Source organism: Falco rusticolus, chromosome 9 (genome assembly GCF_015220075.1).
Source record: "Falco rusticolus isolate bFalRus1 chromosome 9, bFalRus1.pri, whole genome shotgun sequence".
Taxonomy (NCBI): domain Eukaryota; kingdom Metazoa; phylum Chordata; class Aves; order Falconiformes; family Falconidae; genus Falco; species Falco rusticolus.
In genome coordinates this window covers 49,477,930-49,500,750 of record NC_051195.1, presented here as the reverse complement: position 1 = coordinate 49,500,750, position 22,821 = coordinate 49,477,930, and the positions used below count along the sequence as shown (strand labels likewise).

General features: G+C 44.9%; 2 protein-coding genes across 24 annotated transcripts in view; both read left to right on the top strand.

Annotated features, from left to right (window-relative positions):
• The window catches only part of PRRC2B (proline rich coiled-coil 2B), a 53,117-nt gene extending 45,136 nt beyond the window's left edge, over positions 1-7,981 (top strand). For 6 of the 15 annotated variants that reach the window (XM_037398964.1, XM_037398962.1, XM_037398963.1 and 3 more), the window contains 4 exons: positions 1,021-1,197; positions 1,873-1,964; positions 2,549-2,669; positions 3,107-7,981. In XM_037398964.1, coding sequence (XP_037254861.1) covers positions 1,021-1,197; positions 1,873-1,964; positions 2,549-2,669; positions 3,107-3,250 — 534 coding nt within the window. In that variant the 3' untranslated portion in view covers positions 3,251-7,981. The other 9 variants (XM_037398967.1, XM_037398966.1, XM_037398970.1 and 6 more) reach the window with 6 other exon arrangements.
• A 238-nt stretch (positions 7,982-8,219) lies between these two features.
• Positions 8,220-22,444, top strand: POMT1 (protein O-mannosyltransferase 1). Of its 9 annotated transcripts, XM_037399641.1 has the most exons (23): positions 8,220-8,344; positions 9,066-9,189; positions 9,390-9,520; positions 9,632-9,711; positions 9,799-9,943; positions 10,238-10,344; positions 10,953-11,003; positions 11,354-11,500; positions 12,295-12,406; positions 13,154-13,219; positions 13,779-13,872; positions 14,325-14,480; positions 15,083-15,213; positions 15,466-15,561; positions 16,919-17,011; positions 17,985-18,081; positions 18,173-18,265; positions 18,793-18,913; positions 19,195-19,292; positions 19,790-19,903; positions 20,393-20,519; positions 21,175-21,352; positions 21,578-22,444. In XM_037399641.1, exons 5-23 carry the CDS (start codon positions 9,822-9,824, stop codon positions 21,750-21,752), a joined length of 2,178 nt encoding a protein of 725 aa, XP_037255538.1. In that variant the 5' UTR covers positions 8,220-8,344; positions 9,066-9,189; positions 9,390-9,520; positions 9,632-9,711; positions 9,799-9,821; the 3' UTR covers positions 21,753-22,444. The 9 variants fall into 9 exon arrangements, with proteins under 9 accessions (XP_037255538.1, XP_037255542.1, XP_037255543.1 ...); XM_037399645.1 differs by lacking the exon at positions 9,066-9,189; XM_037399646.1 differs by lacking the exon at positions 9,390-9,520 and having other exon boundaries at positions 9,644-9,711.
• The last annotated feature ends 377 nt before the right edge of the window (positions 22,445-22,821 follow it).

The window sequence follows — 22,821 nt, the reverse complement described above, 5'->3', positions numbered from 1 at the left end:
CTTCTGCTGATGTATTTGGCAACATCTTAACAAAAATTTCATTGTGTGAAAAAGTTTTTGTAAAGCATGGTTCAGATAAAGAGTTTGAATCCTACTGTGCACATAGCCTTATTTGTGGATTTGTGTTCTGATTCTCTGGACAAGCTTGATACTTTCATTAAACTCATCTTACATTTATTTTGTGCAACACGTTAAGGTTTATTTTTTGTATAGAGAGGGGGTTGTATGTTGTGATTGACACAGAGTTAATCCTGAAAGTAACTTAGCTGAGGAAGAGAGGAAGATATGGAGAATGCTGGCAAACTAAATATTTGAAGAAATGCTTTATCCATCATAAGCTAGTAACTTGGTCTCTTTTGCCAGCCTTAGATTTATTTATTTATATATTACAAAGTATTGTCATAGAACCTCCCAACTTCAGCAGTTGTGAGAACTGCAAGATGAATCAAGAGGGAACAGGAGGCTCTTAATTCCCGAGCTGCTGCTTTTTTTTTTTTTTTTTTTTTAAATTACTCTTAATTACTACCATCATCAGTTTGAAGCTCACTGCAGAACATAGAGCTGAGGTCACCATCACTTTCTTTAGAGATCCAGTCCTCAAAATGCTTTGGCATGAAAGTGTAGCAGACTTTCTGGTTTGGGCATCAAAGCTGCAAACAAAATGCCTCACACTGAGCTGTCTGATGCTGCCATCATATCGAGAAAACACACCCATGCAGTGACCAGGAGGAAGACTAAAAAACTGGGTGAAGGTTCTAGGCAAGGAGGAAAGCCCTGTGTCTGAGTGCAGTTATGTTGAATCGATGCAGTGTTAAAAGCCCAGCTGATAGGGTGTTGGCAGCACTACCAGAACGTGCATTTCAGTGTGAATGTCCCTCTGCTAACGTTGATTTGCATTTATTCTGTGCCAGACTGCAGTGTGAGCTTCCTTTCAGCAGTGCTGTGCTTTCAGGGTATTAGGAGACAGTGTATCAAAGGCTGTTACTGCCATTAAGTTAATTAAATGTCCTTATCACACAGCTAACAATGCCTGTGCCTGGCTCCCAGCTTCCTCTGCCCCGCTATGGCTCTGGCCAGCAGCCCCTGATTCTGCCACAGTCCATCCAGCTTCCTCAAGGGCAGAACTTGCCTGTAGGAGCACCCCGAAGAATCCTCCCTCCTGGATCCCAGCCTTCTGTCCTTGCTACCAGCAGGGAGGTAAGGATTAACTCCTCCGTGCTCATCTTGCAATTCATTAACCCCTCCTGCACTGAAGTTTTGCAAATTAATCTTGCTCGTTAAAGGGGAGACTGGCTTGTTTGGGATCCTTGAATATCAAAGCCAAGGATTGGTGTTAAAATGAAGGAGCCCTTTTCCCCTCATCTCCAACGCACAGGCCAGCAGTTTTTCAGGTTTTGCTGCTGGTTGGTCATCATTCTGTTTCCAGGGAGCCGCATCCTGCCTTGATCCAGTTTGGAGTCTCCAGTTTTATTACATGTTTACACAGGTTTCCCCAGAGTGCTTGAGGGGTGGTGAACTCCAGACACAGTTGGAATACTGCCCAGATATTTCACACTGTTGTGAAGCTTGTCCATTTGAGTAGGTATATTAATGTCATGTCTGGTTTGATGGATTCGTAAAGTTTGTCTATTATAGGGGAGAGAGCACAGCAGTTAACTTCCAGGTTCTGTATTTGCTTGTGCTGCTGGCTTGTTGGTTTAATACAAGCAGATTATTTCACTTACAAGCCTCACTTTCTTCACCTGAAAAATGTTTATTCTTTTAATGGGCAGGATGGGTAGAAGGGCAAAGATTTGGCTTAAGTGTTTATATGAAGTAATGAGTGATTTGTGACTGTAAAGATGATATTCTCTCACTCGTTTTCTTCTATAGTCCTCCCAAATGGAAATGAAAGGATTTCATTTCTCTGATGGTAAACAGAGTATGTCCTCTGGAGGGTCTGTACCATCCCCACATGCGTACAGGTAAAACATTTACAAAACTTAACCTCTGTAGTCAGAATGGGGAGGAAGTAGCGTTCCCCATTTGCAGTGACATGGTGCATGCATCATTCCTGTATGAGATTCACTGGAGTTCTCATGTGCAGAATGTGCCTAAATGTAATCCAAATACTTGCATCAAAATGCATGATTGTGGCTTTCATTTCTGGGTGTGGGCCAGTGAGCATCTGGCTTGGCCCTTTGTGCCTGGGGGAAGTGCATAAAGTTACTTGTTTACTGAGTCTTAAACTGGAATTGGTGTGTGCTTTTGTGCGTTCTTCGTAAGGTGGAAAATCTGAGGACCGTTGAATAAATGTTTTTTCAGCTCCAGCGTAGTTACCTCAAAGTGAGAGGTGCTCATGTCTAGACACACCAAACTTTCAGGTCATGGAACCTTTTGGGACATGCAGTTACTTTTATTATTTTTTTTTTCTCCTAACCAATTCGTGTGTTGTCTTTTGGGCTGGGGAGCTCACTGATCCGCACAGCACAGACTTGTGCCCTGTCTACTGCTGCTTTCTGCTGCTTTTTTTCTTTCACACATGAATAAGATTCTCATTCCATTGTAGAATTTACTCCATGAATATTGTCGACTCTTCGATTTCCAGGCCTAGCTCTGCCAGCCCAAGCGGGAAGCCATCTGGACCAGCAGTTAGTATGGGCTCTGTGCAAGGACACTATGTACAACAGGTAGTGTACATCAGTACTTTGTTTGACCCAGCAGTATCTGCTCTTCTACACTGTCATGCTTGTGCTTTGAACGTAAGAGGAGTGGCAGAAAGGCCTGTGTGCTGAAACTATACGTGGGAGCTGTTTTCCCTGCAAGGGAGAGTGGGTAGGTGGGTGTGTACTGAGTCCAAGAGTAATGCTGTGTGATTTGCAAGTCAGGAAAGATTAGAGGATTACCTGTTTTACAGTGCCCATGTTTGTTGTTGAGTTTTTATGGGTTATTTGCATTGCCAGACAAGTGAGACACTTTGAGGTCCTTACATGTGAGGTGTTTCAGGACAGCAAAGGGTGACACAATATACAAAATACATGAATGTTGTAGCAAATCTGATGCCTGGCATGAATGATGCTCGCCTAGAGGTCTCTGTGCTAGCTAATGCTTTGGTTTTGTATGTCAGCAGGCAAAGCAGCGGGTGGATGAAAATAAAGCCAATCTGGGAGCAGTAAAGCTGCAAGAAACAGCCTCCGCAAACCAGATGAAGCCAGTGCGCACGGGAGCGATCAAACCTCAGGCAGTCAAAGTGGAGGAAAGCAAGGCCTAGGAGCACCTCTGATGCCCAGCTGGTCCTGCTGCCTGAGAGACCCTGCAGCTTAGACTGGACCCCACTGGATCTCCTGAAAATCTCACCAGATCTACTCCCCACCCCACGTTGACTGACTACAGCAAAATCATCCAAGCCCCTCTCCCAACAAAGCAGTTTGAAACAGTGGATATGACATTGACCTGCTTGCTTTAAAACAAACCAACCATGTGACTTCTAAGTGGCTTGAGCCATTTTTTTTTTCCCCCCATGCCCCATCCACAGGTAGCTGTGATTGCTCACTTGGCAAAGCCCATCCTTCTCCTTCCCTACTTCTGTCTCAGCAGAGTGGCAACTGGGGGAGAGGGGTTAGTTTGAGGTTTTTCATTTTAAAGGCAGCTGAGGTTTTTACAAAAAAGCTATATCTTTGTTTATAGTAGAACTTTTCTATGTTCTCTCATTTTCTTCCCCCCTTCTTTCTGCTTTCCTCATTCCTTCCAGAAGAGAATTCCCTTCAGCTAAAATTATATTCTGACAAATCTCTGCTTAGTTTTATATACAGTTCTGTGCTACGTTGAGAGTTATATGACTCTTCTAAATTGAGTTTGTTTGGGTATATATTCCCCAGATGATTCAGCCTTTCAGATTATGTGATTAAAAAAAATAACAGGACAGTTACAGCATTCATTAATTTTCAGTATTTTTGTTTTAAGCTAGAAGCAGTGCTTGCGTTAGAAGTAAATGTGTACTAAATATAGTAGATCAGTGCATTAATCTTGAAACTTGCACCACTTTAATTGTAGCTTTGGGGTGCCTTGTGCACAACAAAATACGACATTTTCGTTTTAAGGAAAAAAAAAAAAAGCCCACCAAATTTTGTTGCAAGCTCATCTGAATCTAGTTTGGGGTTTTTTTGTGAGTTTGGGATTTTTCGGTGACTGCCAAACACACAACAAAATGTAAATCATAGATTTACAAAATGTAAAAATCTGTTGGAAAAAAAATCTCACCGCACATGGGTCAGAAGAGTTGGTTAGAGCCAACGGGTCTGTATGGACTACATTTTGTAGTTGTGATGCTCTCTTATGCTCCCTACCTTGGCTACTCCAGTTCTTCATGTCTCCTGAGACTTGTTCTATATTGTGTTCATCACTTGGAGCTGCTCTCCCAAGCTTTGCTCTTCTCCCTTTTCCCCTGAGTCTTGCTTTCCGTTCCTCTAGCTCATGGCCTTTTGTAAAATTTGCGTAGAAATGCATTGCTAAGGGAGCCCCCCTGCAAAGCAGCCATTTTAGCACACTTGGAACCTCCCGTTTTGTGTTGGAAGCGCATGGTTATAGAGGCAGTTTGGAATCATCCTTTTGCTCTCCTTCCCCAGATGAACAGCAAAGGGTTCTTTACTTTCGATGCAGTTGCGCATAGCGTGTATGCAGTATCGTCACCTCACTCTTCCTCCCCAGTACTTGATCTCTAAAGGAAGGTCCTAGTGGGAGAGGGTTGAGTTTTATTTCTTCGGCTGTTTGGTTTTGGGTGTGTGTGTGTGTGTGCGTGCGTGCGCGTGTATGTAGATTTTTAGGATGGACTTACAAGTTTGTGAAAGTGCTTGGAGTCCTTCAGCTGGCGATAGTCTGAAGTAAACTACTTTCAGCTAACTTGGTTTGTGTTGTTTAGCTCTTTCAAAATGTAAAGTAGGCTGGTCACTTTGAAGTGAAGGAAAGAAAACCTTTTTGTAGGAGATGCTAGCTTGCTAACTGGCCGTGCCGTCTGCCTCTGCTAGGTGGCAGCAAGTAGTTTGGTGATGGTTCCAAAGATGATACTTTGAACAAAGAATGTATTTGGGAAGGGAATCTGAAAGGTGCTCTTGTTTCTTCGTTTGCTTCCTGCCCCGCCCCGCCCCCCCCCCATTTCTGGGAAAGATCCCTCATAACTTTCTAGGGACGCGTTTTAAGTTTTAAGCTAGGTATAAATAAGAATTTTATACAGTAGCTTTAAAGAGCTTAGAAACCTAAACTAACTTAGACATAGTGATGTCCCCTCTCCACAGGTGTCCCCATTGACAATGGCAGAGAACCCAAAGGGAAAGGGATAGGATGGTACTTTAAGAAAAATAAAAGCTCTTTCTTTCCTCATGTTTTATGGATTATAACTTCAGAGCAGAGTGTGCCAGCATCTCTCTAGTGTCCTCCTTAAAGTACAGGGTTTGAGATTTAGTGACAAATATTTCCCCAGCCTTCAGACATCTCCCAGACCTGCATCCTCATCTGCTAGTCCTGCTCCCAACATTTTCCAAAGATTGCTCCACCAGTAAGTCACCTCACCCCCCTTTCTATTTTCTTCCTTGGAATACCATGAACAACAGAATTGTCTGTTTTTTTTGTTTGTTTTTTTTTTAATTATCCTTCTGCCCAGCTGGCCCTAGCTAATAGCAGCCCAGAATCTTTAATGGCTAAAGAGACTTATCCGAGCCCCCTCTTCTCATCTCTTTCCTACCCTAGACACACTACTTAAGCTTTACAAAGACACTAACCTCTTTCCTCCCACCTATATGACTTTAAAATGGTCAAATTGTTGGAGAAACTGGGTTATTGCTAGATACAAGTTATTGCAGTCCCTCTGGTGTAAATGCCATCAGAAGTACAACACTTCCTGTTGAAAAAGGTCACCCTTCTTTCTCTTTTAACCCTTCCATTCCTTCCCCCAACAGAATAAAACACTAGAATTTATTTATACGTATTTGATGTTGTAGGTCTAGGTGAAAAAGTAATTGTTTCACGGCTCTATTTATATATTATGTCTGAATTATTCTGTGCAGGAAAGGCCAAGAAATGCATGTGAGCTTCATTCCATTCCTCACCTTTGCGTGACTGTCAGCTGCAGTTGGCAAGACTCTCTTTCACTTAACAGAGTTTTGTGTGATGGAAAGCAGTTTCAGAGCCCAGATTTCTATGGTGCAATATCCTTCTTCTCTGGCATATGTTTTTGTTTGTTTGTTTAAAGCTAGTACAAGGTTAGTGCAGTCTGTGGTGCTCTTGAGTCAAAAGGAAAGCCTCTGATCCTCAAGGTGCAGAAACGCCAGGGGTGCTGGTACGCTGATACAAAAAGTCAGCTTGGGGAAGAGGAGAACGGAGACATATAGAATGTGGGTATGGTTTATAGGGGGATACTTCTGCTTGCTGTCTCCACTGCTGAAGGGCCAGGCCCTGATGATTTAGTCCTTTGCAGGTTGCTTTTGCTTTGACTGGAAATCAGCTACCAAATTGCAGGCTCCTTCTGCTAGGAAAGGTGCAGTGTGCAGTGGGAGGGAGAGGTGGAATCCATATTTTCAGCAACAATGGGTGAAGCAGAAATATTCAGAGGCTGACTTCACTGCTTTTTGTTCAGCTGAAGGTCTGAAGCACATGCGTAATCGGTTCTCTTGTACGCAGTGATTCACGGCCTAGCAGCTGCATTCAGTGCTGCTTTCCTCTCTGGTTCAGCCTACTTTTAGCTCTTGATTAAAAAAAAAATGAAAATTAGCAAAAAGAAAATCAGGGAAGGAAAAAGAAGAAGAAAAAAAAAAAAAGTGCTCCAGTATATTTTTAAATGACGAGCGAAAGCAGCACAGTCACCAGTGCAACAGGTATTATTGTTGATCTTCCATAATTCGCTCCTGGCTCTGCCACGTGACAGCTGTACAGTCGTCGGTAACTCTGAATGTGTTTGCAGCCCATTGAACTCCCATACGTGTTTGTGTTCATGCAGAGGCACTCCATTTAACAGTTTCCTTGCAAGAATGCTGCAAAGCTACAAGCTGCCCTGTGGTTCCTGTGTATTTATAGATATATATTAAAAAACGAGCCTAGCATTTTTGCTATGTCTCACCTTTTGGCAGGCTACTATATTCACTTTCAAGCAAGCATCACTGCATGCCAAGATCTTGTTCTGTTGCATTTTGTTAACCTTCTGTTTTGCTTGTGGCTGGTTAAGCACAGGTTAATTCCTTGTAGCGTGGGTTATTTTCCAAGTACAGCAGCCCAGTTTCCTTGTGAGAAAGCTGCATTCGTGAATACAAATCACTTTACAAGAGGCATCAGGGTACTTAGTTGTGGCCCATCGACAGAAAAAGGTGCATTTTGCCGAAGCAGCGGAACTGCTGTCTGAACAGACTGCAGCCGTCCAACTACTATTTTGTTGTTGTTTATTTTAATCCAAAGACCACCAGATTTTCCTAGTGGCCACAGACACCCCCTGGGGTTGAATGGCTTGTCCTGGCTCCTCAAGCGGGCCCTGCCCGTTCCCCTGGGAATCACAGCAGCAGCAGTGAGGCGCTCAGCTCACCCTTTAGCATGTCTCAAGGCGTTGTCCTTCGCTGGAATCCTTCCTCTGGTTCTGTATGAATTGCATTTGTTGTTTCTCAAGGGGATATTGTGCTCCTTAAAGCTTTTAACCTCATGACCTGTATAGTAAAATTTTTTTTGGCCTTTCCTCTCTTTGTCTTTTCATGTAGACCAGATATTTGAAAGGGCAGACGATGGATAATTGTGTAACGTGCAACCTGTTTATATTTTTTGGAAACTTTTACTTGGACCGGAACTCGAATTACGGAATCACCAGGCCAGTTGCGGCACACTCTTATTGCCCTTTTTCCTCGTTTCAGTACCTATTGTTTCTCCTTTCAAATATGTGATTGTATTAGCTCTTTCCATATGAAAGAATTCTCCTTATTTAAATAAAAAAAAAAATAAAAAAAATAAAGCAGGTTATGCTTTTCTCAAATTTGCGTGGCCCTGGCCTGCTTCTTTTGGTCGAAGACTTACGGGGTTTGTTGGGGGGTGGGGTGGGTTGTCAGGGATGGGGGTGGGCCGGTGCGCGGCCATGACGGGGACGCGGCGGCTGGCACCGGGGCTGCGGGGGCCGCCATGGCGCCCGTTGCCGTGGTAACGCAGCGGGGCTCTTCCCTTTCCCCGCCCCCGCGGCGCTGCGTGCAGCTGACGCCACATCCGGCGGCGCGGCGCGGCGCGCGGATGGTCCCGCCCACCCCCGGTGAGCAGGGGGGGTTCCATCTCCTCAGGGCCCGAGGATCCCGCGGCCTCCCACGGGGCACGGTGGGGCCGGGGGTCCCGCGCCCCCCTCACCTCCGTAAGGCTCCAAAGGGTTGGGGCGAGGCCTGGGGGCAGGGTTAGTGGGGGCTAACCCACTAACTGCCTCCCACCCCCACCCCCCCCGCGAGGCTCAGGGCCGGGGTACGCGGCCTGGTGGGGGGTGGCTGGTGGCCCCACTGCCCCCATAAACCTCGGGGAGGTGGGGTCCTGGGGGCGGGTTAGTGGTGCGGTGCCGCCCCAAAAATCGCTCGGGGGGGGGGGGGGGCACAGGGCTGGGTACAGGGTGGCTGGTGGGTCCTGCTGACCCTGCAAGTGTCAAGGGTGAGGCCTGGGCGTGGCGTCAGTGGTCCTGCTGCCCACCCCCCCGGAGCTCAAAAGGGGGAACAAGGCTGGGGGTGGGGTTAGTGGTCCTACACCCCCCTCATAAGGCTCACAGAACGAGATGCAGAGCGTGGTAGAGGGCTTAATGGTTTGTTGAGGAGGTGTATGCAATCTGGTGGGGGGTGCTGCAGCACTCCTGCCCCAGGGTTCAGGAGCTGCCTGTGCTGCAGGGAGAAGCAAGGTCCTTTCCATCAGGGTAAGGGGTCCCATGGCACCCATCAAGGGTGCTCTTTGGGGTCCCAGGGCTTGCGAGGTGATGGCCTGGCTCCTGGGTCCTGCACCTGGGGCAGTGGTGTGGCATCCTCAGTGCTGGTGGAGAGCACAGCTTTGCAAGGGGTTTCTTAAAAGGTCTTCCACCCAGCGCTCTTGTTTTGTAGGTAGTGAGAAACAAGGACGGTGGCACCGTGCTTGATGGTGGCGATGTGCTCGCTTCTTGCTTTGTTCTGCCGTGATCAAAGCTAAGCAGATGGATTTATTCTAGTAATTTTCAGTTGTATTGAGGTGAGAATGTACAGCGCTGCTCCCCCTAGGCTGTGCTAGAGCCCTACAGCACCTGCATCCATGCTCCAATAGCCAGCTTTTTAAGACAGGATGTTTGCAAGTTCTGACACACCCCTGCCCCCCCCCCCCCCCCCCCCCCCCAAGAAATATGTTCATTTTGCCAGGAAGTAACACTTCTTCTGTTTTTTGGTTTTTTTAAGCTACCTGAGCAGCCTGGTGCCTGAGCATGTGGTTTGCCTATCACTAACATCACAATTTGGGCTGGGAGGTTTGCTTTGTGCAAAGCAGAATATAGGCTTGAATGAAGCTATTGTGTTTCTGCAGAACCAGTGTAAGAATAAGCAGAGTTTCTAACTTACTATTGATGGCAGAGAACCATACGCATGTAGAAGCAGGGCAGATGAAAAGTTATGTGTGTTATTTAATAACTTCATTTTTATAGTTATTCCTGTAGGTACAGCAGAAAACACATAAATGTGGAAAGCAAGAGAACTTTGGAAGATCAGTTACTGTGAGCTGCTAGTAAGTGGTGCTTGCTTTTTGTCAAATGATCTTCAGCTAGCTTTGAGTGGAAGGGTGACTGTTGCTGTTCTCTGTTTGCTCTTGAAGGTTTGGACAGACCTTTTGACAGGATGTTGGGATTTCTCAAGAAGCCGATTGTGGTTACTGCAGAGATAAATATGAACCTCATAGCATTGACTGTGATGGGATTACTAAGCCGTCTTTGGGGGCTTTCCTATCCAAGGGCTGTAGTGTGAGTAGAATAGTTTATTTTCTACTTGAATGACACAGACTTTTGTTTTTTAAACATTTGTGGGCAGGAATGCAGGAGTGGGAGTGTAGAGCTTGCCTGATGTCAGCCTTTGTAAATACAGTGATAGTGTTTCCCTAATAGATACTCCTGAGGGAAGGCAAAGGGGCAAGGCCACCATGCTGCACTGTATCCTTTGCTTTCTGCCAACAAAACAGTGTTTTCTTTCTTAGTATCCCTGTAGCCTGCAGGATATTTCCCATTAGATTTGATATATTACTGCCTCTTGTGTTTCAGTTTTGATGAAGTTTATTATGGCCAGTTCGTTTCACTCTACATGAAGAGGATCTTCTTTGTGGATGACAGCGGCCCGCCTTTTGGCCATATGCTGCTAGCTTTGGGAGGTAGGGCAGCTCCTGAAATTGAGAAGTGTCTGTTGCCTGTTCCTGTGGAAGAGAGGAGTGCTGATTAGAAACGAGTTTTCAGATCCTGTTACTGGGGAAAAGCACGGGACAGATGAGAGACTCTGATGTGGCGAGAATTAGGATTTCTCTTACTTAGTACTGTTAGGGGTCTATTGCATGAGTACTGGGAAAGTGATGAAGCCACGTATCCATTACCTCACTGTTAGCCAGTCCTTTGGATAAAGAGAAATGTAAGGTGAGAACTGCCAGTGACTAGAAATAGTAGGCAACAAGCAGACTTTCAGGCCTGAGTTCCTTTCTGTAGCTGAGATATACCCAACATAGAAGTGTCTGTACGGGAAGGAAAGATTAAATATATGTGTAATTTTGTCACTGAGAATCTGTTTTTCCCAATTTATATTCTTCGTGCCTCTGCACATTGTTAAGCTCTGCTGTGGGCAAAACAGTATGAAGGAGACCCTTTTGGGAAAGTGGGCTTTCATGCATGGGAAAGCTGTGTGTTTGGGAAATGGTTCTGGGACCAATTTAGCACCAGTTTTTATACTTGTTTTGAGACTGGAAATTCTGAATTGTTGTTTATGTTGTAGGTTACTTAGGAGGATTTGATGGAAATTTTTTATGGAACAGGATTGGAGCTGGTAAGAGCTGATTTTGACTTTCTCGTTGCTTTCAGAAAATAAGCAGTATTTCAGCGGCTGACGGATTCTTTTTGCTTGACTAGTGGAAATAACACTTTATCTGACACTTTCACTTCTCCTCTTAAATTCCTGTGCAGGTCTCTAACAGAAGTTTAAGGCAGTATGATTCTGTAGCACAGATTTTTTAAATCAGTTAAAACAGTTTAAGCAGTACAAGATGGACAATAAATTAGGAAGAGCAGGAGTTAGATTCAGTAACTTGTTGTAGTTGTAAGGAGTTCTGTATTGATCCGTCTTCTCTGCAATTAATAGTTTCCAAATTTGTGCATCACTGTTGTCTCCTATTTCAGAATACAGCATGAACGTTCCTGTTTGGTCCTTGCGACTCCTGCCAGCACTGGCTGGTGCTCTCTGTGTGCCTTTAGCATACCAGATTTTGGTAGAACTGCAGTTCTCCCACTGTGCTGCACTTGGAGCTGCTCTTCTGATTCTCTTGGGTAAGATTATTCTCCTGGGCCTCATTCTTCATACAGGGGATGTAGAAAACCACTTTTCTTGCATCGAAGGAGACACGTACTCTCTTCCTCAGAGCTTTACAGGATGAGTTACAACATACTGGTTTTAACAGCAAGGATGACCCTACTTACAGTCAGAGCTCATCAAATTTCTTCATCTCCAAACTGCAGCAAACCAGTCTGTGTCCTTAGCACCATGATTTGACACTGTTCTGGTGTGTATAACTCAGCCTGTTTTCTCTGAGGTTCTGCTGGCAGCTGCCTGAAAGGGAAAGAACCTCTCAAACAGCCCTTTAGCAGCCTGGTAAGAGAAAGCTCTCCTAGCTACCAGCTGCTCTGATTCTGGCTCAGGGAATCCTGCACAAAGCAGCTCATTGCAGCTCCCTTTCTTCAAGATTTGTCATCATGCTCATTGCCTGCTGAGGTCACTGCCTTGGCTCTCTTTACCTTGAGAAGCACCTCTCTGGGTTTCCCAGCATTGATTTTCTTTGCCTTTGTAGGCAAGCACAGCACCTTTATCTGCCTCCTGACAGATTTTACTGCTTTCCCACCTCTTTGTCATTGGAGACAGTTATGGCCATGTACTTTGCTCCTGACGGAAGATTTTTGTCCCTTTAAACCCAACACCTCCCTATTACAGGCAGTAAGTTTGCAAATGAATTGGCTGTCCTTAAAGGGGCAGGTCCTTCTGTTGGATAATAACGCAGTTATCTGAGGTAGCACTTGCCTATACATAAGTTTCTCTAATTTTATGTCTGTCTCTCTTTTTCCAACAGAGAACTCTTTGATCACTCAGTCAAGGTTCATGCTGCTGGAATCAATATTGATTTTTTTTATCCTACTGGCAGTTTTGTCCTACCTGAAGTTCTACAATTTGCAAAGGCACAGGTAAAACTGGATTGTCTCCCAGTCTTTTGGATATTATTGTGGTGACTTTTATTTTGTCACATACTCTGTTGGGTTTTTTTGTAAGTCACTTCACCATTCTGCAGCTTACTTCATCTGTCTGTAAAATGTGATGCTTTGACCTCTCATATGGCTACACCAGAAGTTTTCTTTTCTTAGCAGTGTTAAAGGCTGTTTTAACTGGCAGCAAGGTTGTCTTTTCTTATTTTACAATAAAAATAAAATCCTGTGGGAGCACTCCTTTGCCCACCCAGATCTTTTTATTGAAAGGTTTCCTTCTGTGCACAGAAACAGTGATGATAACTGGTCACTTAATGCTCCTTTGTTACTGTTTACAGGCACTGAATTTAGAGATCTCTGTCACTTTTCTTGTGACTTCACATGCTCTCTGATCCTTGCAGAGGATCAAAGTAATCTTTGTAAAGTAAAATGATCTTTAAACTGAGCCCAGCAAGTGATTTAATACATTTCTTTTATCTGTGGTATCAGAAGGCAGGTAGTGTCCAGGTTTGCTTTTCAGGATACAGAGAAATACATTTAGCAGCACCCTGTAGGTCGGGGCTGAGAGCTGGTGGCATGGTAGGTTTGGAATGAGGTACTCTGATACTCTGAGTAAAATAAGGAGTAGCGGAATCCTGCAAGATTTTTGCAAGTTAAATTACCTGAATTCAGGACCCTAAGAAGGCGCTCAGATCTCACCATAAGATCTTTTCCTTTGTCCTTTTTAAGTTTCTTCTCTGGAAGCTGGTGGTTTTGGCTTCTGTTGACTGGAGTAGCTTGTTCTTGTGCAGTTGGGTAAGTGATGATGTCTTACTTTGGTTTAGAAAGCTGACTTTCCTGCCTGCCATCTGAGGTGTCAGTGGGGCTTTGGATTTTGAAGACTGATTCTTGGTGCTATTCTGAGCAGACTTTTTAATGAATTGATTTGTTTCTGTAGAGGGGATGTAAATTCACAGTGGACAATACCAGGCATTAGAGGGTACTGTCCTGGGAAGAAGAAAAAGCGTTTCTCAGAGATGGCTTTATGTTACAGATTTGCATCTGCATTTCATCCCTCCCTCCTAGTTACCTCAAGCTTCAGTAAGTCTGAATTTAGGGACTCAGTGCTTTGTCACCTGCCACTTTGTTATCGAGAAGATTCTTTGTCACTGCAGTTATTTAATGTAATTGCCAAACAAGTGATACCTTCTGGTGTCAAAGCCTTGAGGCTTAATTATGTTGTACCAAACCAGTCATGGATCTAAGTCCTTGAACTGTAATGCATCCATTCAAGAGAAAGTTCAAATGTTTTTTCTTGTATCAGGTAATTGTGCAGTTTTTAACCACGTTTATTTTTTATGCACTTTCTTCTCAGAGTGAAATATATGGGGCTGTTTACCTATATACTGCTCTTGGCCATTGCAGGACTCCACTTCTGGCACATGATAGGAGACCAGAACTTGTCAAATGTAGGTAGTGTAACATGCAAAATACATCATGTGTAAATTTCCAGGACAGGAGCCAGCCAGGACCCTTGCAAGCCCACAGATAACAATGCTGACAGTAGCTAGTTTTTGTACTGAAATTCCTCACTATAGCCTGCAAACCGTCCTGTCATAGAACAGTTTCCCAGCTCAGCTGCTGGGGAAAATGGAGTTAAGTTTAAGAAAAACGTATGTATGTGACTGGCTTTTCTGTTCCTATCCATGTCTTGGTGATTTGTGGCTCAAAGTGTATGCTGTTTCACATACCTCCGGCTAACTCCAGTTCAAATCTTCCATGGAAGTTATCCAGCTGTCCACGAAGTCATAACTGAATGAGGGTGGTTGGGGAAACTTAAAAAAGACAAACAAAACAAGCCAAGTGCACTGGTATTTTTAATAGCTGGAGCATGAAACCAGTGAGTTCTCTGTTTTTCTAGGTTTCCTTGATGTGGCATTTTCTAGCTAGGGGACTGGCCCTCATCATCATCCCAGTGTCAATGTACCTGTCCTTCTTCTATGTTCACTTGACTTTGCTGTATCGCTCTGGGCCTCATGACCAGATTATGACAAGTGCTTTCCAAGCCAGCTTAGAGGTAAAGGAAGTGTGGTCATGAAACTAATCCGTTAGGGGAGAAGAGGGTGAGATCTGTCTTGTGTTCACTATTAGAAGAAAGGTGTGCCAGCTTGTTCCTTTGATTCTGCATATTCGTTCCTTTTATGACATTTAACTACTGCTGTAGTACTGCTTTAAAATGAAATAATAATGACTGAAATCCTAATAACACAGGAAAAGCTTTTCCTAGTGAGCCAAGAGCAATATATTCACTCTTCTGCTGAAGATTTGTCCCTTCATACAGGAAACTTAAAGAAGTACATACAGGACTAAACTCCCAAGCGATTCTGTCGTATACTACAGGACGATAGTATGATTATCTGTAGAAGAGTGCTTAGCCTGTCTTCTAGAACAGCATGGCTGTAAGGATATTGCCTAAGTCCCTGTAGTCTTTCAGGCATTGTTGTATTTACTGTCTCATGGGCGTGGTGCTGCAAGACTTGATTTTTGTAGATACAACCAATCGAGAAGCCATTGTGCTGAGATACTGCTATGGTAGTGACAGGTGACTCTTAATAGAATTTAGATAGCCTCTGGGTTGTTTCTTCTTCTTTCCACTTAACCTATCGTTACATTTCTCAGGGTGGGCTGGCTCGAATCACTCAGGGTCAGCCCTTAGAGGTGGCCTACGGCTCTCAGATTACTCTGCGGAACGTGTTGGGCAAGCCCATGCAGTGTTGGCTCCATTCTCACACGAATACTTACCCCATCAGGTGAGGAATTGGGTTGGCTCTGTATTGTTAGGGTAAAAGTATGCTCTGGTTCTTCACCTGCCAGTCCAGGTGTCTTGGTTTGGTTGCTGGCAATCTCTTCATTAAATGTTCTTAGCACACTGCAGACGCACAGATTCTCTGTGCTCTGCAGGAACGGAGCCGGTGATCTGGTGCTGGTTTGTATTGCTGTGACTGTTGAGCACAGAAATGTGTTGTTGTACATCCGTGGCATTTTTTCAACCTTCTGTATAGGTACGAGAATGGCCGAGGTAGTTCCCATCAACAGCAGGTGACCTGCTACCCCTTCAAGGATGTGAACAACTGGTGGATTGTCAAAGATCCTGGAATGTGAGTATGCAAGAGATTTAAATGCCGAGTTGCTGTAAGCATAGTTTCTATGCTTCCAAAACATAAGCAGGGCATAGTTTGGATTCGACGACTATTCTCTGCTAATGGGCATAGGGGCTGTGTGTGATCCTGAGCAACTAACTTCAGCTGCAGGGTCAGTAAGGGCAGCTCTTTGCACAGTCCTCCTCAATATGGTAAAAGCATTACTGAGTGCTCAAAAATTCTGTCTGAACTGCTCCTGCTGGAATGGGGGTTGGGCTGGCCACAAGGGGAAATTTAAAGACTCACGAGGCCGGTGGGAATTCTTCAGGTGCTTTGCATGCAAGGGAACTTCTGCTTTTTGAAACGTGTGAGCCTTGGCATTAGAGCACCTTGATGAGTTTTATCAAACTTGAATGAGGCTCAGAAGAGAATAGAAATCACTTTTGCAGAAGGGGTATTTCTTTGTATTTAAAGTGTGGGATGAGCTTTAGAACCTGCCTCATCGGGAGGGATTCCAAATGGGTGCCTGTGCCTGGGAGGCCTGGTTTGTGCTCAAGTGTTTTGCCATTGTAACTGTTAGTGGAGAGCAGGACTCTTTGTTCGTGTAGTTTTGCCAGTAAAAGCCCTTGTGTAATACCGTTTCATATGCATCAAAAAGTTGCTTTTGTAGGTTTCTTACGTTGCTTTGGGAACTGCATAAAGTCCTGCCAGAAGGTCTGTGTGCCATTATAAATCATACCTGCACTGGGAAGGTTTGTACCTAGTGCAAGCTTTTCAGGCAGGGACTCTACAGAAACCCAGTATCTTCTTAAAATTCTTCAAACCGAAGACTCCTGGCTTTTACGTCCTTCTATAGAACAGCAAAATGCAGGCAGCAGTTAGGTGAACCGCAGCATTCCCCCTTGCCAAAGCATGTGTTAGCCCTGTCCAGAAGCAAGATCAGAGTTTGTTCTTCATGGTGGAGGTAGCCATTGATTGATCTCTCTTATAATTCTGCCAAAAGTGACATCGGTCGCAGTACAAATGTCTGCCAGAGCCTGCTGAAGCACTTACTCATTTCACAGAAGCCACCAAACAGCTGTGTGGTGGGACTAACCTGAACTTGCTCCTGACTGACCTGGATTCAGACCAGTGACCTAATGGCTGGGGCGTCAGTATCCCATTACTTCTAAGTCATTCTGCCCTTAACTCACCTTTGCCTTGATGAGCTTTGTTTCCATTCTGGTACAGTCTATAGATTGCTTTAATTTCTCATCTTACTGCCTAAATGTCTGTCCCTGCCTGCAGATTCTTGACCTAACAGTTTGGTCATGACAAGGTTGCATTATATATAAAGAAGAATGTAACCACTTCCTCTTGGGTATCGCTCCACCAGGCAGCAGCTGGTGGTGAGTAACCCACCCCGTCCCGTCAGGCACGGAGACATCGTGCAGCTGGTCCATGGCATTACAACTCGGTACCTCAACACGTAAGTCCTTTCCTTGTGCTCTGCTCATTCTGAGTCGCTGTCTCTCAGAATAACTATTCAGGGGTTGAAGCACAGTGACCCTTGCAATTTAGATATACTATAACCTGCCTGTTATTCATGGATTCTTAAAATGGTAGAGCTAGCAGGGACCTCCTGTGGTTCATTCTGTAAGCCATCCCTGTGGCCCAGAGAAAGGATGCTGTATGCTTATTTATTTTTTGCAGTTGACCTGGCAGTGGGATTTGATACCAATCACAAACTGTTCAGTGGCTGCTAGCTGTTTCTGGTCTTCTCTACTAGTCCCTTTAGAGGGGCTAGTGGTGGTTTCACCCACATTCACAACTCATTATTTCATTCTACAGATTCCTAAATAAGTAGTCCCCTTCATCCTTGCCCCTTCACTGCCTCCGTTCCAGGCAGGTGCCGGTCTTTAGTATTCTGTGTGACTGTTAACCCAAAGTCAACTCAACTGTTGATGGCTTACTCCTGCATGAAGGATGTGCTCTGGAAGTTAGGAAGATGTGTTGGAGAATCCTGTGTGCTGTGGCTGACGGCCACGGATTCTTGCCCGTTTTGCAAAGACTGCTTCCCAACGCGAGTCTGCGTGTACTTGAATATCACTCAGATTAGGAAGAGGGTTGTTCTGAGCTTGGGTTTTTGCTATGCCCCTTCCAAACTTAATTTGTTCATTATTGGAAACCCCAATGAACAGCGGCTCTGTTTGTCACAATCGGTGCTTGTTCCTCAGCCTGGCGTAGCAGGCATCTGTGTTGGCTTCCTCTGAGCCTGTTCCTGGCAGCTCTTGGTAGTGGGCCGTGTTCTCTTTCAGAGTAAACAGTGTAATCTGTATAAATGAATTACTTTTTGCTTTATTACTGAATCTGGTCTAAGCCAGTTCAATACCTTTATGGGTTCGCTTTTTATATGAATTTGGGCAGTGGTGTTGGAGGATCTTACTTTACTTGTCTTCTAGGCATGATGTTGCTGCCCCTCTTAGCCCCCACTCCCAAGAAGTTTCCTGCTATATTGATTATAACATCTCCATGCCAGCCCAAAACCTCTGGAGAGTGGTGAGTGGTCAAAGGGAAGGGAGGAGCTCCTCATGTTCCAGCAAAAACAGCTGAGACAACATGAGAACTAAAAGACATCTTTCTGTTGTAGGAAATTGTAAATCGAGAGTCTGACACAGACGTGTGGAAGACAATTCTGTCCGAAGTGAGGTTTGTTCACGTGAATACCTCTGCAGTACTAAAGGCAAGTGGATTTGTGTTTATTTGCCTGTAGCTTTTGCTCCATGCCGTTCTCGTAATCTCATAAACTTCAGATCTCTCTGCTCCCAAATACCTAAAGTGCTAAAACAAATAACCAAGTAAGTAAACAAAGGGAAACAATAAACTTGTTTAACGTGACGAAAGAGCAGCATGTGTTTCGGGTAGCCATACTCATACTGCATTCCTTTTCAGCATGCAGAGCTGTCCTGCTTCTCAGGCGGCTGTGACCACTGTACATAACTGGGGCTTAAATACTGCCTCCGAAATCGATGCTGAGTCTGTGCGTAGTATGTGACAGCAGCTGGAATAGTTAAGGACCTCTTCACAGAGTTAGCCAGAATCACTGACTTTCTGGCTGTAGCATTTGTTGAGCCAGTACTGTGTGGTGACTCTTCACATGCTTTCTAGCTGTCCCTTGCTGTCATCCACCGCTCAGGCAGGCCCCGGGAACTTCTGTCCTGAAGCTGCAATGGGCAGGACTGTAAGTTTACAGTCGTCTTTGACTTTCAGCTCAGTGGAGCATCTTTACCTGAGTGGGGATACCGGCAGCTGGAGGTGGTTGGAGAGAAGCTGTCCAAAGGCTACCACCAGAGCATGGTGTGGAACGTGGAGGAGCACAGATATGGGAAAAGTATGTCTCAGCCGTGTTCTCAAAGCACATTTCTGTGACTGGGGGACGCTTCATGTTGATGGGAAGGTGGTATCGTGTGTATGTGTGTTCAGCAGGGTTTGGCTCAGTCGTGATGACACAATCCTTACAAATCCCCTTAGAGCGCTCTTGCAGTTGGACTGTGTATTGGAGAAGGGCTCCCGAAAGTGTGAGGAGCCAGGGGTATATTATATGTGCTCTCCCCTTTTCTAGCTTTTCTGCCTCTTAGGTCGTTATTTCTGAGCTGTGCTGTCTTCTTCCAGGCCAAGAGCAAAAAGAGAGGGAAGTGGAACTCCACTCTCCCACGCAGATGGACATAAGTAAAAACCTAAGCTTCATGGCAAAGTTCACGGAACTGCAGGTGAGTGACTTGTTATTCCCTTCATCTTTCCTTCTGCTACAGAGCAGGAACTTGAGCATTTCTGCAGACCCTGAGCCTGAGGATTCATTGTTTATTCCTTACTGATGGAGTAGTTTGATTTCCTCAGTGAAAAGAAGTATTTCTGAATGATTCACTTAGAGACCTGTGCTACTCAGTAACCAATACCCAAGTGATTGTGTAAAAACAGAGGGGGGGCGGGGGGAAGGTCAGTTGGGCTCCCAGAAGCCATCTGAAACTGAACTGTAATGTGGTGTTTGTGCAGTCGTAGTGTTGATGCCCTTTACAAACACTGTAGAAATTCACCAAGTGCATTATATAAGAACAAAATAAAACAACTGTATCGATCGGTATCCAGTATGAGATGTGCAAAATCTCCACTCCCAGGTTAGAAACTTAACATCTTACATCGGCAGCTGGCCACCCATGCCTCTCTCACGGTTCCAATTCTGAAAGCCTTCTGTTTACCCTTTTTCCAGTGGAAAATACTCACGTTAAAAAATGAAGACACAGAACATAAGTACAGCTCCTCTGCTCTCGACTGGATCACAATGGACACGAATATTGCCTACTGGCTCCACCCGACCTCTGGTGTAAGTACAAGAAGTAGAAGTAAACGTGAACCTGCTGAAGAAAGCAGCCTTCAGATGTGAGCTCCGTGAGTGTGAGTGAGAGCAGGGCTGCAGTTCCAGCTAAGGAGCTGCTCCAGGGTGGACTTTTCCTGTATTAAAAATGTATTTTCCCTGAGGGTTGAGGCATTTTTTTGGCATGAGATACAGCTTTGACAGTTTAATTAAATCATGTCGTCTTGTACTTTTTTTTGTAAAGGGAAATTGCATTTTAATAGTTTCCATTATCGATTCTGTTTAGAAGATGAGTTCATCTCCAATAGCATCTTTTAAATGACTTACATTACAAAAGGGCTTTAAAGCAGCAAAGTTTATCAGCTAGCTTTGTTCAGGTTACTAGCCAGGCGCATTCTGACATTTCATTTAGCAAGTACGTGTAGGTAATACTTAAATTTACCTAAAAGAACGACAGCGTGTTCCTGCTTCTGGCTTAGACCCTCTACTCTCCTTCAGGCCCAGATCCACCTCCTTGGGAATGTTGTCACCTGGGCTTCAGCCAACATTGCTGCTGTGGTCTACATGTGCCTGTCCCTGTGGTACTTGATACGACGAAGGAGAAAGGTTTACGACATTCCCGAAGGTCTGATTTCATTGTGTGTCTATGTATGTGTTGAGGTGGGGGTTTGGTTGCTTGTTCTGGTACACCTTAATGGCCCCAAACCCCACTTCTGCACTATGTGCTTGGCGATGCTAGCACTTTTTCCTGCCCCCAACCCTGTCATTTTTATTGAGGACACACAAACATCTAGAGTAACCCATGAAGAGACTGATGATGGTTATCGCAGTATGACCATCACCTCATGAGCCAATATAGTAACCAGCATAATATTTGAGTCATTCCCTGGATGTAAGAAATATCCAGGCCTCAGATGTGGATTCTGCTGAGCCCTTTTGTGATGATTTAAAAGAGGTGGATGCTGGCTGTGTGGGGAGGGGTTTATTTTTGATGTGTTTGTTCCAACTGAGGTACCAGCTCCTCTGTGTGGCCGGGCAGTTTTACGCTGACCTTTCTGGGAGCACATTTTCTTGTCATGCTGTGAAGCTTGGTGGGCACTTCATAAAAGCTGACAAAATGTCACCATTTCCCTCAGCTGAATGTGGTTAAGTTAAAGGTTGTATTAGCAGAAACTGTGGAGAGGGGCCGGGGGGAACCCCAAACCATGACAGTATGCAACCTCTTAGAGACTTTCAGTTACCAGGGACTGTGCTTTTGAGATCTAGCCTGTCCCCTGCAGGTGCGTGGCAGCTCTGGGTGTCCGCCGGGGGGATCTGTGTTGGAGGCTGGGCTGTGAATTACCTGCCCTTCTTCCTGATGGAGAAAACACTTTTCCTGTACCACTACCTGCCTGCCCTCACATTCCAGATTCTCCTGATTCCCATCGTATTACAGCACCTTGGCGATCATCTCTGCAGGTATCTGGTTTTAAGAGATAGATAGACAAGGAAAGTGACACTGTTCTTTCCCCCAGGGTTGTCACCTTGGCAAGCCGCTGCAGGGAAAGCAGTGATTTTTTCCCAGCAGCAGCCACACTTTGTCCTTTGCCTTCAAAGACGACAGGCATATGTAAGCCTTCCTTTTGGATGAAGTGTTTGGCCAGCCTTGATGTAACTTTACTGCTCTTTTCCTCTCTCATCCAGATCTTTGCTTCTCAAGAGCATGTTCAGTGCATCGATCGTAGCCTGGTTCTCTTCGGTTTATTTTGTCTATTGCACGTTCAGCCCTGTGACCTACGGGGAGCCCTCGCTGTCCGTTACTGAACTCAAGGACTTGCGCTGGAAGGACAGCTGGAACATCCTTATCCGAAAACACTAACAATTACCGTCTTCTTACAGGCAAAAGGAAACGCCTTTTATGCAAAGCCAAGAATTTATTGTTAGTATAAGTGAAATCCTAACAATCTGATCAAATAATTGATAGCAGGCCGGATCTAATTATTACAGGAAAAGAAAATAAACAAATACTGTTACATAAAAGCTCTCAACAGTAATATAGCTGTTTGGAACACAATTCCCAGTTTCTACCCCTCCTACATTCGCCCTTCCACTGCCCCTTGGGGTCCGATGGTTGCTGACTTCAGCCACCAGCATCCCAGGTCCTTTGCTGGGAAGAGCACGTGGCAAGGGTTCCTTCTTCCTCTTTCCTGGGGGTACAATCTTGATGGTTTCTTCCTTCTTGCACCACATTGCACTTAGGGCTGGTTTATATGTTTTCTAGCACCTTGGTTTGCAGTTCAGCATTAACAAGTTACTATAAATGGAAACTCTCCAACATATCAGATACTTCTTTGTTACTCCTAAAAACTGGGCTTTCCCAGCTGGCTACAAAGCTTACAGATCTTTTAACTAACAGTAACTGGCTCTGTAGTCTTCGGCATCATCCCATGGCTGTATCTCGCCACTGCCAATGCTCTGCTATCATCTCTGTTTCATTACAGCATTAAGCTAAGTTTATAAATAGTTCATTCCACATAGAATAAATGACTTGTTACGATTATCTATGTATAATCATTTGGCGTAAGTGTAATTTTTATGAAGCTAAGCAGAAGTGAAACATATAGACATTAAAAAACTGCTGTTACAGCTGAACAACTTAAAACAAAGCTCCAGGCAGGCCAAGAAGTCAGCCAAAGCCAGAAGAATCCTTTGGCCTTGCAGCATTCCCAGGAAGCCCGTGGCCTGTTAGGAGCAATGGCAGTATGGTACGTACTGGGCGGCAGGAGTTGCACCTCAGATCCCATAGAAGAGCAGTTCTGAGCAAGGCAGAACTGCTCCCGCTGACAAGGAAACCTGCTCTAACTGGTACTCATGGGTTCAGGGTAAAAACCCATCGTAACTCAGCCCATGGCCTGGCCTGCACCAGCAGAGGAAGTCGGAGAGCAGGA

Excerpts from the sequence above, each read along its gene's own strand:
- POMT1 (XM_037399647.1), top strand. The coding sequence starts at position 9,822 with ATGTTGGGATTTCTCAAGAAGCCGATTGTGGTTACTGCAGAGATAAAT. Across the intron at positions 15,214-15,465 it reads ACGAATACTTACCCCATCAG|GTACGAGAATGGCCGAGGTA; the intron begins GTGAGGAATTGG and ends CCTTCTGTATAG. Across the intron at positions 21,353-21,577 it reads CTTGGCGATCATCTCTGCAG|ATCTTTGCTTCTCAAGAGCA; the intron begins GTATCTGGTTTT and ends TCTCTCATCCAG.